The sequence below is a fragment of the Schistocerca nitens genome, chromosome 2, assembly GCF_023898315.1.
Source record: "Schistocerca nitens isolate TAMUIC-IGC-003100 chromosome 2, iqSchNite1.1, whole genome shotgun sequence".
Classification (NCBI taxonomy): domain Eukaryota; kingdom Metazoa; phylum Arthropoda; class Insecta; order Orthoptera; family Acrididae; genus Schistocerca; species Schistocerca nitens.
Window position 1 is genome coordinate 276,094,504 of NC_064615.1, and position 19,954 is coordinate 276,114,457.

Consider the following 19,954-nt stretch of genomic DNA (forward strand, 5'->3'; position numbering starts at 1 on the left):
AGTGCTGCTAATGACAGTTGTGCGCATGTTGCAACCACGCCCACCTCTTGGACAGCTACCGCACATGTTGATAAACAATCCTCTCTCACTCACCAGCCACATGACCCAATGGCCATTGTGGCCACACGTGCGATGCCAGCACTGCTCTCGTCTGCACTGGTTGTCCAGTGCAAGGTTAACAGCGGACAGTCGCTGCCCATTCCCCTTCGCTGGGTGCTGTGTGCACACCCACCCCCTCCACACAAGCACACGCCACGCTCCCATAAGAGACATGTGACTTTCGTGCTACCTTTCCCCACTCACGCTAACGGTATGCCTCATCACGCCCTACTCGTCCGAAGGCTCAGAGCCAGTACGTTAACGAATCCCATGTGCTGTTCTCAGTTTCTTCCATCGCTGGTGGAACAACATACAAGATAGTCACCACTGCTGGCCCTCCTATTAGGCATACGGTCCGACGCCTCAACCCTATCAAGTTGCGCGCGGCCCGGCAGCAGATTAATGAACTTTTGGTGGCAGGTGTTCTGCAACCTTCAGACAGCAACTGGTCTTCACCAATCCACCTCGTCTCCCAACACAAAGGATCTTTTTGAATGTGCGGCGATTACAGATGCTTAAACGCTCATACCGTCATGGACAATTACCCAGTGTCGAACATCAATGACTTCACTCATATGTCATCGAGCACCATAATTTTCATTTACATTGACTGTAAATGTGCCTACCACTAGATTCCCATAGCGCTGGAAGACATTCCTAAGACGGCTATTATCACGCTGCCTGGTTTATTCCAATAGCACTTCATGCTGTTCGGCCTAAAGAACGTGGCACAAACGTGGCAATGTTTCACTGACTATCTTGTGACAGTTCGAGTTTTGCTTTGCTCACCTGGATGACATTCTCATTTTCAGCAGCTCAGCGGAGGATCATGAAAATCATCTGTCTACAGTGCTCCAGACCTTGAACTCCAATGGTGTTGAGGTCAACAAAGACAAGTTTCAGTTGCGCCAGGCATCAGTCTCCTTACTAGCTAAAGAAGTCTCCAGAGCCTTGAAGGCCTCTAGCATCAGAGCTGATGGAATACAGCCTCCCAAATCTCGTGTGCATGCTATCACATCTCTGCCACCCCCGGCTACTTACAAAGAGCTCTGCCAGTTCCTCGGCACCATCAGATACTATCGTCATCATCTGCCTTCCGCCACTGCTGTTCAGGCACCCCTGATGGATGCGCTATCAGGCAAACAAACTTCCGGTATCAAACCCGACTCTTGGGCCGCTCTGATGCTCGAGACCTTCAAGGCTCTGAAGACTTCTTTAGCTCACACTGTGACACTTGCCCACCCTGACCCCTCAGCCGAATTATTCATCACTACGGACGCCAGCGACATTGCGGTGGGGGGCAGTTTTGCAACAATGAAAGGGCAACACGGTTTCTCCCGTTCATTTCTTCTCCAAGAAACTATCTACAGCTCAGATAAAATATTCTGCATTTGATAGAGAGCTCCTTGCTGTTTATGAGGCAATCTAACATTTCAACCCCAACATCGAGGGATGTTCATTTTTTGTCCACACTGATTACAAACCACTGGCAGCAGCATTCTGCAACCCACCTGAGGACCCACCCCCTCGACGTTACCACCACTTTGACCTGGTTTCAAAATTCACAATGGATGTCCATTACATCAAGGGTGCAGATAATGTCACTGCAGATTTCTTCTTGAGGGTCAGTGCTGTTTTCCGCATTGTTGATCTTTCCGATCTGACCTCCCTCCAAGCTTCTGACGAAGATTCTCAGGCTCTCCTATGAGACCCACAAACATCACTTGTTTTCACAAAGGCTAAATTTCCTGGTGTTTCTGACGAGGTGTGGTGTGATTCTTTGACCAGCACCCTACACCCTTTGCTCCCACCCGGGCTGCACCGACAGGTTTCCGATGCCCTGCATAACCTAGCCCACCCGGGCGTTCGAGCCACCACAGGTCTTGTGTCAGAACGTTTTGTTTGGAGGAATATCAAACAGGACTGCCAAACCTGGGCACGCAGCTGCATCACTTGCCAGTGCAACAAGTTCAGCCACCATGCCTCCCCACCTCTGGGCAAGTTCGACATTCACGCAGGACAATTCTGTCACATACATATTGATCTGATCAGGCCTCTTCCTCCTTCGGAGGCCCATAGATATGTCTTATCAACTATCGACCGTTTGTCCCACTGGGTCAAGGCTGTCCCTCTCCCTGACAGTACTGCTGAGACGGTAGCCAAGGCTTTCATTGGGTCATGGATTGCTTGTTTCGAGTGCCCGACCACTATCACCACCGATCAGGGTCGACAGTTCAAATCCTCCCGTTTCCCATCCTCTGCAATATCTGTGGTATTAAAAAAATATACTCTACCACCTATCACCCACAAAGCAATGGGTTAGTGGAGAGATGGCACTACACCCTCAAGACGGCCCTTCAATGCCACGATTGTCTCTGATCGGAAGCTCTCCCGTGGGTGCTACTTGGTCTACGCTTGACCTATAAACCTGACCTACAGGGGACTATATCTGAATTTGTTTTTGGCGAAAATCTGGTCCTACCTACTTATTGTTCACCAGGTTAGTGAGGATCTTCCCCCTCGCCAGATTCCATTAGCCAGATGTGCATGCATTTTCAACAAATGCTTTTGCATCTGCCCATCAATCACTCACTACCCGAGACTTATGTTCCCACCACACTCTCTGACTGCTCCCACGTCATGCTGTGTGATGATGTGGTTAGGTAGCCTCTTCAACCTCCTTATCTTGGCCCCTACAAGTTCCTGCAGGGAGGGGGGTATACGACTTTTGATATCATGATTAAAGACAGCACACAGACAGTTTCTCTGCATCGCCTAAAACCAGCTTTCGTCGGCCCTGATGGTCTCACACTGCCGCAGTCGGACTCTGCAGATGATCCATCCTTGATCAAGAATGAAGATAAGCTCCCATCAACCTCACCACACACCTCTTCCACCGAAGACTGTTCACTGCCGTTCGCTGGTTTTCCGACCTCACCCCCTGTTTCACCAGGCACAGGTTTCGCGCCCTCACCTCCAACATTGGAGACACACACACTTACTATCAATTTGTCCTGCAGCATGCCACTGCACCGAGTGAACGAGGTTTCTATAGTGACGTTCGACAACCGAGTGCTCATTCTTTTGACAGATACGAGGTCCCGCCATCGGACAGTCCCTTACACATCAACATTGCACAGAACCTCACATTCCCACGTGAGTGTGACTGAGCATCTCAACGTGCTTTCATTTCGACAGACGGCTCGATCCACTTAAGGGCCACACATGCCTCCACCATGCTGTCGACCGCCCCACCCACTTACTCCCAGGCCGGCTACCATCTCATCCGGCCACGGTGGCTGACTGACTATGACGTGGACCTGCCTCCCGCCACTCCGCCTGCACAATCCATCTCATTCAAGATGGAAGTACCTGTGGTGCGCCTGCCTATGCATACAATTTCCACCGACATCAACGCCCGCACACCCTCACTCTTGCACTCTTGGACATCTGTAGTACTCCATACTGTGTGTGTGGGGGGGGGGGGGGGGGGGGGTTGTGTGGCATCGATAGTTCGTATCGACCATGAATCTTAATATCTGTGAACTCTAAGTGCTCTGTCGAGCCTCCATCTTGTTCTTGGAAACAGTGTCAAGTGTAAATATATACTAGCTATGACATACACTCCTGGAAATTGAAATAAGAACACCGTGAATTCATTGCCCCAGGAAGGGGAAACTTTATTGACACATTCCTGGGGTCAGATACATCACATGATCATACTGACAGAACCACAGGCACATAGACACAGGCAACAGAGCATGCACAATGTCGGCACTAGTACAGTGTATATCCACCTTTCACAGCAATGCAGGCTGCTATTCTCCCATGGAGACGATCGTAGAGATGCTGGATGTAGTCCTGTGGAACGGCTTGCCATGCCATTTCCACCTGGCGCCTCAGTTGGACCAGCGTTCGTGCTGGACGTGCAGACCGCGTGAGACGACGCTTCATCCAGTCCCAAACATGCTCAATGGGGGACAGATCCGGAGATCTTGCTGGCCAGGGTAGTTGACTTACACCTTCTAGAGCACGTTGGGTGGCACGGGATACATGCGGACATGCATTGTCCTGTTGGAACAGCAAGTTCCCTTGCCGGTCTAGGAATGGTAGAAAATTGGTTCGATGATGGTTTGGATGTACCGTGCACTATTCAGTGTCCCCTCGACGATCACCAGTGGTGTACGGCCAGTGTAGGAGATCGCTCCCCACACCATGATGCCGGGTGTTGGCCCTGTGTGCCTCGATCGTATGCAGTCCTGATTGTGGCGCTCACCTGCACGGCGCCAAACATGCATACGACCATCATTGGCACCAAGGCAGAAGCGACTCTCATCGCTGAAGATGACACGTCTCCATTCGTCCCTCCATTCACGCCTGTCGCGACAGCACTGGAGGCGGGCTGCACGATGTTGGGGCGTGAGCGGAAGACGGCCTAACGGTGTGCGGGACCGTAGCCCAGCTTCATGGAGACGGTTGCGAATGGTCCTCGCCGATACCCCAGGAGCAACAGTGTCCCTAATTTGCTGGGAAGTGGCGCTGCGGTCCCCTACAGCACTGCGTAGGATCCTACGGTCTTGGCGTGCATCCGTGCATCGCTGCGGTCCGGTCCCAGGTCGACGGGCACGTGCACCTTCCGCCGACCACTGGCGACTACATCGATGTACTGTGGAGACCTCACGCCCCACGTGTTGAGCACTTCGGCGGTACGTCCACCTGGCCTCCCGCATGCCCACTATACGCCCTCGCTCAAAGTCCATCAACTGCACATACGGTTCACGTCCACGCTGTCGCGGCATGCTACCAGTGTTAAAGACTGCGATGGAGCTCCGTATGCCACGGCAAATTGGCTGACACTGACGGCGGCGGTGCACAAATGCTGCGCAGCTAGCGCCATCCGATGGCCAACACCGCGGTTCCTGGTGTGTCCGCTGTGCCGTGCGTGTGATCATTGCTTGTACAGCCCTCTCGCAGTGTCCGGAGCAAGTATGGTGGGTCTGACACACTGGTGTCAATGTGTTCTTTTTTCCATTTCCAGGAGTGTATTAATAACCTGGACAATGTAAATAGTAACCTCAGACTTTTGCAGGTGATCCAGTTATCTGTAAGGCAGTACTTACTGAAAAGAAGTGCATTAATTTCCATCAAATCTTGGTAAGGTTTTGAAGTGGTGCAAAGGTTGGCAACTTGCTTTAAATGTTGAAAAATGTTAAATTGTGCATGATGCAAAATGCAAAGATTATCACTGTAGGACTATAATATCGATGAGTCACAACTGGAATCAGTTAACTTATAGAAGTACCTGGGTGCAACACCTTGTAGGTATATGAATGGAATAAGCACACAGACTCAGTCATGGGTAAAACAGATAACAGATTTCTTAACTGGACAGATAAAAAATCTACTCACCAAGTGGCAGCAGAACACACACATAAAAGATGGTTGTAATTGGCAAACTTTCGGAGCCAGTGGCTCCTTCTTCAGGAAGAACCTTCTGCTGGCTCCAAAAGTTTGCCATTTACAACCATCTTTTATGTGTGCGTTCTGCTGCCACTTGGTGAGCAGATTTTTTATCTATCCAATTAGGTAATTTTTTCAATAACTGGTTGTTTTCATTGTCAGGTAACAGATTTCACTTAAGTGGTAGAGTACTATGGAAACGCAATGTCTCTACAGAGGAGATTGCTCACAAATCACTCATGCTACCCATCATAGAATACTTCTCAAGTTGTGGAACCCATACCAGATGAGACTAACAGGGAATATTGACTGTATATAGAGAAGAGCAGCATGAATTGTCACTGGTTTGTTTGATCTATGGAAGAGTGTCACAGAGATACTGAAAGTACTGAACTGGCAGACTCCTGAAGATGGGTGGATATTATCCCAAGAAAGGCTACTAATAAAGTTAGAGGAACCTGTTATAAATGATGACCCAAAGAAAATAGCACAACCCCCTACATAACATTCCTATAGGGATCGCGAGGACAAGATCAGACTAATTACTGCACACACAGAGCCATTTCAGCAATTATTCTCTCACAATCCAAATTTGAACAGAGGTCCCCTGTGCCATGCACTTCACAGTGGCTTGTAGAGTATCGATGTAGATGTAGTTATTGTAAGTAAAAATTAAATTCAATGGAGTATATTGAAGATCTTTTCCGTTCTAGTCTTGCATTCTGGGTGACATTATTCTGAAAATGTAATACAGTGTTAACACAGATTTATAGCCCCAATGGTAATATTACTATTAATTCTGCATACATGTGAAAAAACTATATTTAAATTTGAGACATGAAATCCCCATCCAGAAAACACCACACAAAATAATAACATATGTGTCTTACCTTCTTCACTATCTTTACTGTGAGGAGCTCAGTGACAAGAATCCCCAATGTCTTTCCTGCAGAAGCTGCACCAACAATGATTGCTGCAGCCTGATTTTCATAAGAAAGACGTTCTTTGTCCCAGAGCTTCTGGGCAACCTTTTCACGCTCATTTTCCTGTGAAATACGATTAAAAATTACCGTCAATATTGCACAGTTAACTATTGATACACACACAAGTCAAAGTTGGAAATAAAGTACAGAGTTTAGTTTTTGAAAATATAATTGGATGGATAAAAAATCTACTCATGAAATGGCAGCAGGAGAAAACACATATAAAGGTTATGGAGACATACAAGCTTTTGGAGCCAGTGGTTCCTTCTTCTAGCAGGAGGAAGAGGAAGAAGGATGAAGGAAAAGACTGGCAAGGCTTAGGAAAATCGAGCGAGGTGGCGCAGTGGTTAGACACTGGACTCGCATTCGGGAGGACGATGGTTCAATCCTGCGTCTCGCCATCCTGATTTAGGTTTTCCGTGATTTCCCTAAATCGCTCCAGGTAAATGCCAGGATGGTTCCTTTCAAAGGGCACGGCCGACTTCCTTCCCCATCCTTCCCTAATCCAATGAGACCGATGACCTCGCTGTCTGGTCTCCTTCCCCACAACAACCAATCAACCAAGGCTTAGGAAATGGTGAGAAGCACTGACAAGAACTCTGGGTCAGAAGAGGCTTACCACATGGGATGAGGAGGAATTACTAATTTTTGGTCTGCACAGGATGAGATTTGAGAACTTTTTGCTGCATGTAAAAGAAAGAGGCAGTAAATTCAACTAGAATGAGGTGTAATTGTATAGTAACTTATTCAGTTAATCAAAATATGAGTTCATAACAACGAAAACAATCAATTTTTGACAAAATAATTTAACTGGATAGATAAAAAAATCTAGTCACCAGCTGCAGCAGAACACATACATAAAAGAGAGGGTTGTAATCAGGTAAGCTTTTGGAGCCATTGGCTCCTTCTTCAGGCAGAATGGTTGAAGGGGAAGGAAGAAAGGTGAAGGGAAAGGACTGGAGAAGTCTAGGAAAAGGGGTAGATTTTGGCAAAGCCACCCATAACAGTGGGTAAGGGGAGACGTACCGCACAGTATGAGAAGGAAAGACTGATGGAGACTGCATCGGATGAGATTTGAAAAGCTAAGATCTTAAAGATGGAAGACAGGGTAATATGAAAAAAAAGATTACTGTTTAAACATCAGGCATGAGTTAATAAGAGTGAAAAGGTAAGTGCATTGTACGTGACAGAGTTGGGAGGGGGGGGGGGGGGGGCAGTGAAAAATAGATCTGTAAGAAAATGAAAGATGTAGAAAACTAAAACAAGAGTGAAGAAAAGACTAGTTATTGTGAAGAAATTCTGAGATGGAAGACCTTAACATAAATTAAGGCCAGGTGGGTGGCGAGAATGAAGGACATGTTGTAGCACTAGTTCCCACCTGCAGTGTTCTGAGAAACTGGTGTCTGGGAGAAGAATTTAGATGGCATGTGTGGGGAAACAGGCCCCAAGGTCACGATTGTCACGTTGTAGAGATTGCTCTGCGACAGGATATTGCATGCTGCCAGTACACACCCTCTGCCAATGCCCATTCATCCTAATTGATAATTTGGTGGTAGTCATGCTGATGCAAAAGGCCAAACAGTTTTTACCTAACAGTTGGTATATGACATGTCATTTTACGGGTGCCTCTTCATTTGATAGTATATGCTTTGCCAGTTATGGGGCTGCTATAGGTGGTGGTAGGAGGGTGCACAGGGCAAGTCCTGCAGTGGGGACAGTTACAGGGGTAGGAGCCATCGGGTGCAAAAGGGGCGTAGTGTCTGGCAAAAACGTTGCAGAGATTGAGAGGGTGATGAAAAGCTATTCTAGGTGTGGTGCACAATATTTCAAACAGAATGGATCCCATTTCAGGCCATGATTTTAGGAAGCCATGGCCCTGTCAAAGTAGCTGATTAATACATACCAGACCAGGATAGTACTGAGTCACCAGTGGTGTGCTCTGAAGTTGTTTTTGGAGGGATCAGCAGTACCAGTATTGGATGTGATGGCCTGGGAAAATTGCTTTTGAACTGGGCTGGTGGGGTAATCATGTGCAGTGAAGGCTGAGGTGAGAATAGTTGTGTATTGCTGTAAAGAATCTGTATCTGAACAAATATGTTTGCCTCAAATGCCAAGGCTGTACGGGAGGGATCTTTGACATGGAAAGGATGGCAACTGTCAAAATATAAGTACTGTTGTTTGTTGGTATGTTTAATGTGGACAGAACTGTGTAGCTGGTCTTCAGTGAGGACGAGATCAACATCAAGGCAAGTGGCATGGAATTTGGATTAGGACTATGTGAAATTTAATGGGGAGAAGGTATTCAGAGGTTCCAGGAATTTTAACAGGTCAGTCTCACCATGAGTCCATATGGTAAAGATGTCATCAATGTATCTAAACCAAACCAGGGGCTGAAGACTTACAGACCCCAGGAAAGTGCTCTCCAAGTAACCCTTGAAAAGGATGGCATAGGAAGGAGCCATCCTGGTTCCCATGACCGTACTCCTGATCTGTTTGTAAGTCTGCCCGTCAAAGGTGAAGTAGATGTTGGTAAGTATAAAGTTGATTAAGGTGAGTAGGAAGGACGTCATAGGTTTGGAATAAGTTGGGTACTGACTTAGGAAATGTTCAGCAGGAGACAAACCATGTACGTTGGGGATGTTGGTATAGAGGGAGGTGGCGTCAGTGGTCACAAGCAAGGTGTGTGGTGGGAGTGGGGTGGGCAGGGATTTCAGATGATCTAGAATATGGTTGCTATCTTTGATATAAGAGGGAAGCCTTTGTACTATGGGTTGCAGGTGTCAATACATGTTTGGTGGGTGCTTTGAAGCCAGCAACTATAGGACAGCCAGGATGATTGGGTTTGTGGATCTTAGGAAGAAGATAAGAGGTGGGGGTGCATGGTTTGGGTGGAGTGAAAAGTTCTATGGATTGAGGTGTTAGTCCTTGTGAGGAGCCTGAAGTTTTAAGGAGGGACAGCACGTCAGTTTGAATCACAGGGATGGAATCTTGATGGCAGATGAGTTTAGTCACAAAAAAGAACACTGAAAAACACTGCAGAAATTTTAAGCATTCAGATAAAGTCCTTCTTCCCAAACAGAAAACACACAGATCACTTTCACACAAACACAGCCTACACACACATCAGCACTGTCTATGGGCCCTGGAGTCTGACTGAATCTGACATGAGAAGCAATCTGCTGTGGTGGTAGGTAGGGGTAAGGAGGAGGCATAGTGAGAGATAGCAGGAAGGAGAAGGGGAAGATGCTGTGCTTCTTGTTGGAGCTTGCAGGGACATGGTGAGGACAGGGTGGGCTGCTACATGCTGCATTGAGAGGCAGGCTGTGTCACTGTGTCAGGGATGAGGTGGGAAGCATGAGGGGTGGAGGGAGGGGTGGGGTGGTGGTGGGGGGGGGAGTGAGCAAAGAAGCAGAGAAGAGAAAAAAACTAGTAGGAGATTGGTGGGAGAGGAGGTGTGTGAAGTGCCAAATTGGGAACAGAGATAGGGGTAGGTGTGTTGTGAACAGATACTAGCAAACGTTTAAGCCAGGGAGGTTACAACAATGGAGGATATGTTGTAGAGAGAGAGTTACTACCTGTGCGATTGAGAAAAACTTGTGTTGGTAGAAGAATTCAGATGGTGCAGTCAATGAAACAGTCATTGAAGTGGAGCACATCATACTGGGCAGCATGTTCACTTGGTTTGTGGCAGTTCCTCCTGCTATTATTTCTTTTGTTTGTTGAGTGTCCTCGGTGTTGTTGTTCTGCATTGCTACACAGGCTGAAAAAGGGGTTTGTGAATTCTGACACTGACTAAATGATGCCGCTGACAGATGGACAGTTACATTTTTCAGTACTTTAATTTCACTGTTCACAACCCCCATATTACATAGTTATATGGCCACTGCACTACTGTTTAACTTGTGATAAGCTTTATTAATAGTTTGCAGGTGAAACTCCACGTACTGCTACAATAGTTTACTGTTGAACATCTACGAGCAGTAAAAACATAACCACAAAGTCCACAGTTCTTGAAAAATAATCAGGTATGTATGGAGCAGTCACTGACATTGGTTTTTACACATGGCCTAATTATTTAACACTTATTTCACAGTTAAACTGAAGCATTGTTGTTGTTCTAACCTGAACAGGTTACTCATCTGAAACTTGGCTGTGGACTGACTGTCCCATGACCAAAAATCATCACAATAATAAGAGCTGAAACTACACATTGTTTAAAGTCAAATTTACAGAAATTACAATTTAAACTTAACTCATTAAATTAACTGAATACATCGAAAAATTCTGTATTTTTAGCAGTTTCTTCTACTGCAAGGGTTTAGGCTGAGTTATTTGTTTAAATCATGAAATTAACAAATATAATTACACAAACTATACTCTTGACAAAACTGCTAATTACTCTGGAGTTAAGGGCTGGTTTGGCTAACATGTTTTTGAATAGAGCTAAAGAGATACTTTAAGATTACTAGTACTTTGTCTTCCAAATGTTTACAGTTATTACAGAATTTATGCTTGATTATATGTCAACAATAGAATTTAAGTTATGAAACAATCACTGACTTCACCCTGTAACAAATGATACTAACTAGAAATAGTCAAAATAATCAATTACATACATAAAACTAATCAAATTAAATCTGGTGTTATATTCTTTGAAACTGAGGGCCAATCTTTCTCTGTTATGAAAATGCAGATTATATTCAGGTATGTTAATGGTAATTAATTAAAAGTAACAAATCGAATTGATAGGAGGCAGATGGTAAAACAAGAGGGGAACAAAAATTATCCCAGCTTGCTTCATCACAGGTTGTTCAGCTGTTTCTTGGGCACAGTTTGGCAGTGGCCATTCATGTGGACTGACAGCTTGTTAGTTGTCATGTCCATGTAGAAGGTGGCACATTGGTTGCAACTTAGTTTGTAGATCATGTGATTGGTTTCACAGTTACCTCTGTTTTTGATGAGGTAGGAGATGTCTATGACAGGAGTGGAGTAGCTGGTAGTGGGAGGATGTATGGGACTCGTTTTGCATCTAGGTCTTTTGCAGGGATATAAGCCATGATACAAAGGGGTGGAATAAGGATAGACAATGATATTGTGCAGGTGGGAAGGATAGTTGGAAGGACATTCCTTGTTTTAGGGCTTAACAAGAGGTAGTTGAAACCCTGTTGGAGAATCTGATACAGTTTCTCTAGTAATGTGTAGTACGAGTCACAAGAGGAGAGCTCTTTTTGACTGGACAGACAAGGCATGGGAGGACAAGGTTGGAAGGGTAATTTCAGTCCATGAAAGTCTCTGTGAGACCCTTGGCATATTTGGAGAGGGACTGCTTGTCACTACATATGCGGCAACTATGGGTGGCTAAGCTGTATAGAAGGGACTTCTTGGTATGGTAAGAGTGACAGATGTCATGAAGAGTTTTCACATAAAAAAATTCAGATGCATTACTTTTCAGCATGCATTCATAATCACATAAGTCCACCAAGAACAGTATTACGTCAGAACACTGTTTCACATATAACAGTTAAATTATACAATAACCACCTAAGAAAATACACTAAGGTGATAAAAATAATGGGGTACCTCCAAATATCATGTCAGATGTCCTTTTGCCCAGTGTAGTGCAGCAACTCAACATAGTACATACTTAAAAAGTCATTGGAAGTCCTCTGTAGAAATACTGAGCTATGCTGCCCTTATAACTGTCCATAATTGCGAAAGTGCTGCAGGTGCAGGATTTTGTACACAAACTGACCTGTCCCATAAATGTTTGGCAGGATTCATGTCAGGTGATCTGGCTGGCCATATCATTCAGTCAAATTGTTCAGAATGTTCTCCAAACCAATTTCCAACAGTTGTGATCCAGGGGCATTGTGCATTGTCATCCACAAAAATTCTATCATTGTTTGAAACATAAGGTCCGTGAATGGCTGAAAATGGTCTACAAGTAGCTGAACATAACCATTCCTAGCCAATGATTAATTCAGTTGGACCAGAGGATCCAGTCCATTGAATTCCCTAACAATTTCTGAAATGGAATGTCTCATGTGTCTAGCTCCAACTACCACACCACACTTAATGTCTGTTAATTCCCGTCATGTGGCCATAATAAAGTCAGAAGACTTTTCACGTGAATCACCTGAGCACAGAGACAGCTCCACCCAATGCACTGCTCTTTTACACCTTGTGTATGTGATATTCCTGTCATCTGTATATGTGCATATCACTATCCTATGACTTCTGTCACCTCATTGTAAAACAACAAAAAATAAACTCTGCCTCAAAAATAAATTTAAACCATTGATTTTGCTCAGTAAATTAATGGTTGAACTATAAAACTTAGTGTTTGTAAATTATGATTTTCAATTGAAATTCAAGATACTTTATTGGAAATTTGTGCTTTTGTAACTGTGCTCATTATTATTTATAATTAATTATTGTTATATGTAAGGACTTCAGAAAGTACTGTAAGTTATGTGTGCCACCACAGATTAAGGCCATTGCATAACAAGAGTGGCACATTGTCAGAAGAGAGGACACACTCCCACTTTCCTGCAGACACATTCTTCTGTGGTACAGGTAACATGTTTATCACACTATCCAACAGAAATGATGCAGCAACTGTAAACAGACTACAAAGTTGAAGTAGGTGGCACAGTGTGATTCTTGTGAGCAATACATCCAAACTGCACAGAAACTCACCATGAAATTCTGGCAGTAGACATACCAAATGCAATGTCATGTCCAGAAGTAGTGAAATGATCCTAACAGCATGACTGAGGCCTCGCAGATGTGGGTGATGCAAATATAGTAGTCCAGATCTTGCAACAATGTGATTTCTATCTTTTTGGCAACTCAAAAGAACATCTTAGTAGAAAGAGATTTTCCAATGGTGAGGACATTTACACAGTAGGTCTTGGGTAGCTACATGACGAAGGAGCAGATTTCTATGATTGAGGAATTGAACAATCGGTAGAACCTTCTGACCATTGTTTGCAGAGATTTGGCGCAACCAACGGTTGCTTCGTCAGGAAAGAGGGAAGGAGAGGGAAAGATGAAAGGATGTGGGTTTTAAGGGAGAGGGTAAGGAGTTATTCCAATCCCGGGAGCGGAAAGACTTACCTTAGGGGGAAAAAAGGACAGGTATACACTCGCACACACACCCATATCCAACATACAGTGTAGCAGGTTCCTAGGTCCACCTGCTACACTGTATGTGCCATTTGGCTTCTCCCACCCAACACCAGTCCCTCTGAACTGCGGACATGGGAACTTGCACTCCAACACATCCTTTCATCCCGCCATCCCCCTGGACTGAACCTACGTTAAACAACCTCACTCCCATTTACTCTTCAGTCTTCTCCTCTTTCCCTTTCCTCTTTAGCCATTCACGCATCTTTTCATCCTACATAGTTGTGTTTATCTTTATACTATATACCTCATTACTTCTGTATGCATCCCCTTTGGTTTGAAGCTGGCACAGTACTTACAGTAGAATATCTTTGGCTTCCCTCTGACAACCATGCCTCCATCCTTGCTACCCTCCCTGTTTTCCTTTCCCTGTTGCTTCATAACCTGGGTTCTGAGTAACTTAATCTACTTTCCCTTCTTCCCTTTCTTTCCCCTCTCTCCTCCCTGATGAAGGAACATTAGTTCCGAAAGCTAGGAACGTAAATTTTTGGTTCTGTTTTTTGTGTAGCTATCGGCTGTACTGAGCTGAGGTAAGTACTGGCCAGCCCCTCTATCTCTTTGTTAGTAAACTGTGCTTTTTGTCAGTTAACCATGTATTTGACTTTCATACACAATAAAACTCTCACTTTCAACATATAACTTCCAGAAAGTCCCTCATACAGTCGAACATGAGAAACAAATTAAATTACAGTTAAAAGAAAGTTGGCTTTGATACCATTACTTTTCTTAACATAAATCAGAAAATAAGTCTTGCCTATAGCAAGGTTATGTCAAGAGTTTCCAAGAGTTCATTTTCAACTGTCTTTGTTTTAATAACACTAGTCAATGACCCAATTAACACAGAGCTGCCAATAAACTCCATGGTTCTTCCTTACACACTCATTAAGACATCTATGGATTGCCAAACAGGTACTTGTCGGTGCCATTCATCCGATGCGTCTACTTTCTTCCCGCGACTGATTTTACACCTGCACATGCAAAAATGTGACATGCAGAAGGTAGGATTCTACCATCTCACACTCATAACCAGAATATCCGTTGGTTGCGAAAGCTAGAATTTTGTGTGTATGTTTGTGTTCGACGTGCCAGTATATATATATATATATATATATATATATATATATATATATATATATATATATATATATATATATATATATATAAAAAAAACAAAGATGATGTGACTTACCGAACGAAAGCGCTATATATATATAAAAAACAAAGATGATGTGACTTACCGAACGAAAGCGCTGGCAGGTCGATAGACACACAAACAAACACAAACACACACACAAAATTCAAGCTTTCGCAACAAACTGTTGCCTCATCAGGAAAGAGGGGAAGGAGAGGGAAAGACGAAAGGATGTGGGTTTTAAGGGAGAGGGTAAGGAGTCATTCCAATCCTGGGAGTGGAATGACTTACCTTAGGGGGAAAAAAGGACAGGTATACACTCACACACACACAGACACACATATCCATCCACACATATACAGACACAAGCAGACATATTTAAAGACAAAGAGTTTGGGCAGAGATGTCAGTCGAGGCGGAAGTGAAGAGGCAAAGATGATGTTGAATGACAGGTGAGGTATGAGTGGCGGCAACTTGAAATTAGTGGAGATTGAGGCCTGGTGGGTAACGGGAAGAGAGGATATATTGAAGAGCAAGTTCCCATCTCCGGAGTTCGGATAGGTTGGTGTTGGTGGGAAGTATCCAGATAACCCGGACGGTGTAACACTGTGCCAAGATGTGCTGGCCGTGCACCAAGGCATGTTTAGCCACAGGGTGATCCTCATTACCAACAAACACTGTCTGCCTGTGTCCATTCATGCGAATGGACAGTTTGTTGCTGGTCATTCCCACATAGAATGCATCACAGTGTAGGCAGGTCAGTTGGTAAATCACGTGGGTGTTTTCACATGTGGCTCTGCCTTTGATCGTGTACACCTTCCGGGTTACAGGACTGGAGTAGGTGGTGGTGGGAGGGTGCATGGGACAGGTTTTACACCTGCTTGTGTCTGTATATGTGTGGATGGATATGTGTGTGTGTGCGAGTGTATACCCGTCCTTTTTTCCCCCTAAGGTAAGTCTTTCCGCTCCCGGGATTGGAATGACTCCTTACCCTCTCCCTTAAAACCCACATCCTTTCGTCTTTCCCTCTCCTTCCCTCTTTCCTGATAAGGCAACAGTTTGTTGCGAAAGCTTGAATTTTGTGTGTGTGTTTGTGTGTCTATCGACCTGCCAGCGCTTTCGTTCGGTAAGTCACATCATCTTTGTTTTTAGATATATTTTTCCCATGTGGAATTTTTCCCTATATATATATATATATATATATATATATATAGAGAGAGAGAGAGAGAGAGAGAGAGAGAGAGAGACATTCCACATGGGAAAAATATATTAAAAACAAAGAATCCATGACTTACCAAATGGGAAAGTGCTGGTAGATAGACGCAATAAAAAAAAAAACACACACACACACACAAAATTTCAAGCTTTCGCAATCAACGGTTGCTTCGTCAGGAAAGAGGGAAGGAGAGGTAAAGACGAAAGGATTTGCACCATTTAAAGAGATGCTAACTCTTTGCTTTATGTTCAAAAAGTAGGATTTAAGCCATTGTAGGACACTGCTGCTAATGCTATACTTTTCAAGTTTGTAAATATGGAATCCATGGTTTACAGAATCAAACGCCTTTGTGAGGTCACAAAAAATTCCTGCCACCTTATTTCTCTTGTCTAATGATGTACTTATTTTCTGAATGAAACTGTTTACTGCATCTATGGTGTTTTTCCCCTGCTGAAAACCAAACTGATTGTTTAGAATAACAGAATATTTTGCAATGAAGTTTTGGATTTGGGCAACAGCTAGTTTTTCAAATACACTCCTGGAAATTGAAATAAGAACACCGTGAATTCATTGTCCCAGGAAGGGGAAACTTTATTGACACATTCCTGGGGTCAGATACATCACATGATCACACTGACAGAACCACAGGCACATAGACACAGGCAACAGAGCATGCACAATGTCGGCACTAGTACAGTGTATATCCACCTTTCGCAGCAATGCAGGCTGCTATTCTCCCATGGAGACGATCATAGAGATGCTGGATGTAGTCCTGTGGAACGGCTTGCCATGCCATTTCCACCTGGCGCCTCAGTTGGACCAGCGTTCGTGCTGGATGTGCAGACCGCGTGAGACGACGCTTCATCCAGTCCCAAACATGCTCAATGGGGGACAGATCCGGAGATCTTGCTGGCCAGGGTAGTTGACTTACACCTTCTAGAGCACGTTGGGTGGCACGGGATACATGCGGACGTGCATTGTCCTGTTGGAACAGCAAGTTCCCTTGCCGGTCTAGGAATGGTAGAACGATGGGTTCGATGACGGTTTGGATGTACCGTGCACTATTCAGTGTCCCCTCGACGATCACCAGTGGTGTACGGCCAGTGTAGGAGATCGCTCCCCACACCATGATGCCGGGTGTTGGCCCTGTGTGCCTCGGTCGTATGCAGTCCTGATTGTGGCGCTCACCTGCACGGCGCCAAACACGCATACGACCATCATTGGCACCAAGGCAGAAGTGACTCTCATCGCTGAAGACGACACGTCTCCATTCGTCCCTCCATTCACGCCTGTCGCGACACCACTGGAGGCGGGCTGCACGATGTTGGGGCGTGAGCGGAAGACGGCCTAACGGTGTGCGGGACCGTAGCCCAGCTTCATGGAGACGGTTGCGAATGGTCCTCGCCGATACCCCAGGAGCAACAGTGTCCCTAATTTGCTGGGAAGTGGCGCTGCGGTCCCCTACGGCACTGCGTAGGATCCTACGGTCTTGGCGTGCATCCGTGCATCGCTGCGGTCCGGTCCCAGGTCGACGGGCACGTGCACCTTCCGCCGACCACTGGCGACAACATCGATGTACTGTGGAGACCTCACGCCCCACGTGTTGAGCAATTCGGCAGTACGTCCACCCGGCCTCCCGCATGCCCACTATACGCCCTCGCTCAAAGTCCGTCAACTGCACATACGGTTCACGTCCACGCTGTCGCGGCATGCTACCAGTGTTAAAGACTGCGATAGAGCTCCGTATGCCACGGCAAACTGGCTGACACTGACGGCGGCGGTGCACAAATGCTGCGCAGCTAGCGCCATTCGACGGCCAACACCGCGGTTCCTGGTGTGTCCGCTGTGCCATGCATGTGATCATTGCTTGTACAGCACTCTCGCAGTGTCCGGAGCAAGTATGGTGGGTCTGACACACCGGTGTCAATGTGTTCTTTTTTCCATTTCCAGGAGTGTATTTTATATATGACTGGGAGAATTGAGATAGGAAAATAATTTCCCATGATCTCTCTTGATCCATTCATGAAGAGTGATTTGATTTCAACATATTTTAGTACCTCTGGGAAAGAGCCCTCTTCAAACCACTTATTTATTACCTGAGCTAATGAGTTTGCAATTTTATTGTGTACCACTTTAATAACAAATTTTATTCCAATATTCAGTTATTCAGAAACTGAAATCTTTACTTGTAACTAATAAAAGTACAACAAGCCACAACAGCTGAATGTAATTTTCATGATTGTAATCTTATAAAAGAGAGAATGTTGGGAGACATTTTAGTCAGTCTGTGGAACGTTATGAACTGAGTTAGATCTATGTCCAAAACTTACTGTAGACAAGTTACCACAAATTACAACTAGTACAATGTGTAGAGTTTTATCTAAATTTTACATGCAGGAGGTCATTCTCTAATTCAGTGACTGTTTTTGTGACTAACTGTGAACTTGCAATTAATCTCATGAACTGTATTAATCTTCAATAATGCATTCTGAAAACTGTGTCAATAATATTGGAATGTGAACTGTGTTATTTCCAGGTTATACTTATTTTGCACATGTTCCTTTTGTTACAACTACCTACTTGTGATTAGGGAATCTGTTAATGATTTGCTTGCCAAACATTAATTATTATGAATCAGTACTTCTATGTTAGACTACTGCACTCAAACTACCTTAGTATAGAACATCTATCATGTGCAGTATGTGGCCAATCATTTACCTGTGCATAAATAATGATATATGAGATATGATCTGACCAGAAACCATAGATTATTTAGTATCAAAATGCAATTAAAGTGTCTGTGGATCACATCATTTAAAGCAGCCCATTCTTGACAATCACTTTTGAGCTAGATTAGACAGAGGTGCAACTACAGATGGCATGTTACCACACGTAAATAGGGACAATTACATTTGTTGCCATTTCCATGTGAGTATTGTTCCACCCACACACAATTCAGACTTATGAAACATTTGGGTGAATAACAGACAGGGACTGTGACAATAAGAAATGAGAGACAGGGGATAAGGACAGTGAAAACATTATCATGTGGCATATCAATTAAGTGAAATTGTGTATGAACAATGAATAGAAGAGTGCAGAAACAATTTTTGAGAACATTGGAATTATCACTGCTTGGATCTGTGAGTAGAAGAATATGCCATTACAGAGAAAAAGTTTGACCAACGAGAAATGCAGTTGTGTGTGACATCATCAACTTTGACTCCATCTTAAACAGCCACAATCAGCAGGTAAATAGGGACATTTTACAACATGGCTGCTTTCACAGGTAACCTTGCATCTGATAAGGTAGGAGATGCCTGCAAGAGGAGTGGAGTGGTTGTGAGTAGGAGGATATAGGGCCACATTTTTCATCTAGGACTATTTCAGGAATATAAGTGATGAGACAGTGGTTGGGAGTAGGGGCAGAGAAGGGATGAACAAGGGTATTGTGTAGGTGGGAATGGTGGGGAGGACAGTTGCAAGAACATTCCTCATTTCATCACACAACAAAAGGTAGTCGAAACTGTGGTGAAGAATGAGGTCCAGTTGTTCCCATCTTGGACGATCACAAGAGGAGTGCTTGTTTTTGGCTGGATGGTGGGTACGTGGGAGGTGTCAGGTGACTGGAGTGACAAGGCATGGGAGACATTTTTCTGCACAACGTTAGGAAGGTAATTTTGGTCTATGAAAGCACCAGTGAGATCCTTGGCATATTTGGTGAGGGACTACTCATCACTGCAAGTGACAACCTTGGGGGGCTAAGCTGCATGGAAAGGACTTTTTGGAATTAAATAGTGGCAGCTGTTGAAGTGGACGTATTGTTGCTATTTGGTAAGTTTGATCTACACAGCAACAAACTGTCTACATCTACAT

The 19,954-nt window shown here is 44.6% G+C and overlaps 1 protein-coding gene across 1 annotated transcript in view; it reads right to left on the reverse strand.

Moving 5' to 3' along the window:
• LOC126236022 (uncharacterized) overlaps positions 1–11,171 on the reverse strand; it is a 158,650-nt gene extending 147,479 nt beyond the window's left edge. The window contains exons 1-2 of the mRNA XM_049945044.1: positions 10,118–11,171; positions 6,450–6,605 (exon numbers count right to left, since the gene is read on the reverse strand). Of these exons, the coding sequence (XP_049801001.1) occupies positions 6,450–6,605; positions 10,118–10,405 (444 nt within the window). The 5' untranslated portion in view covers positions 10,406–11,171. The remainder of the gene's footprint in view (positions 1–6,449; positions 6,606–10,117) is intronic.
• Positions 11,172–19,954: the final 8,783 nt, after the last annotated feature.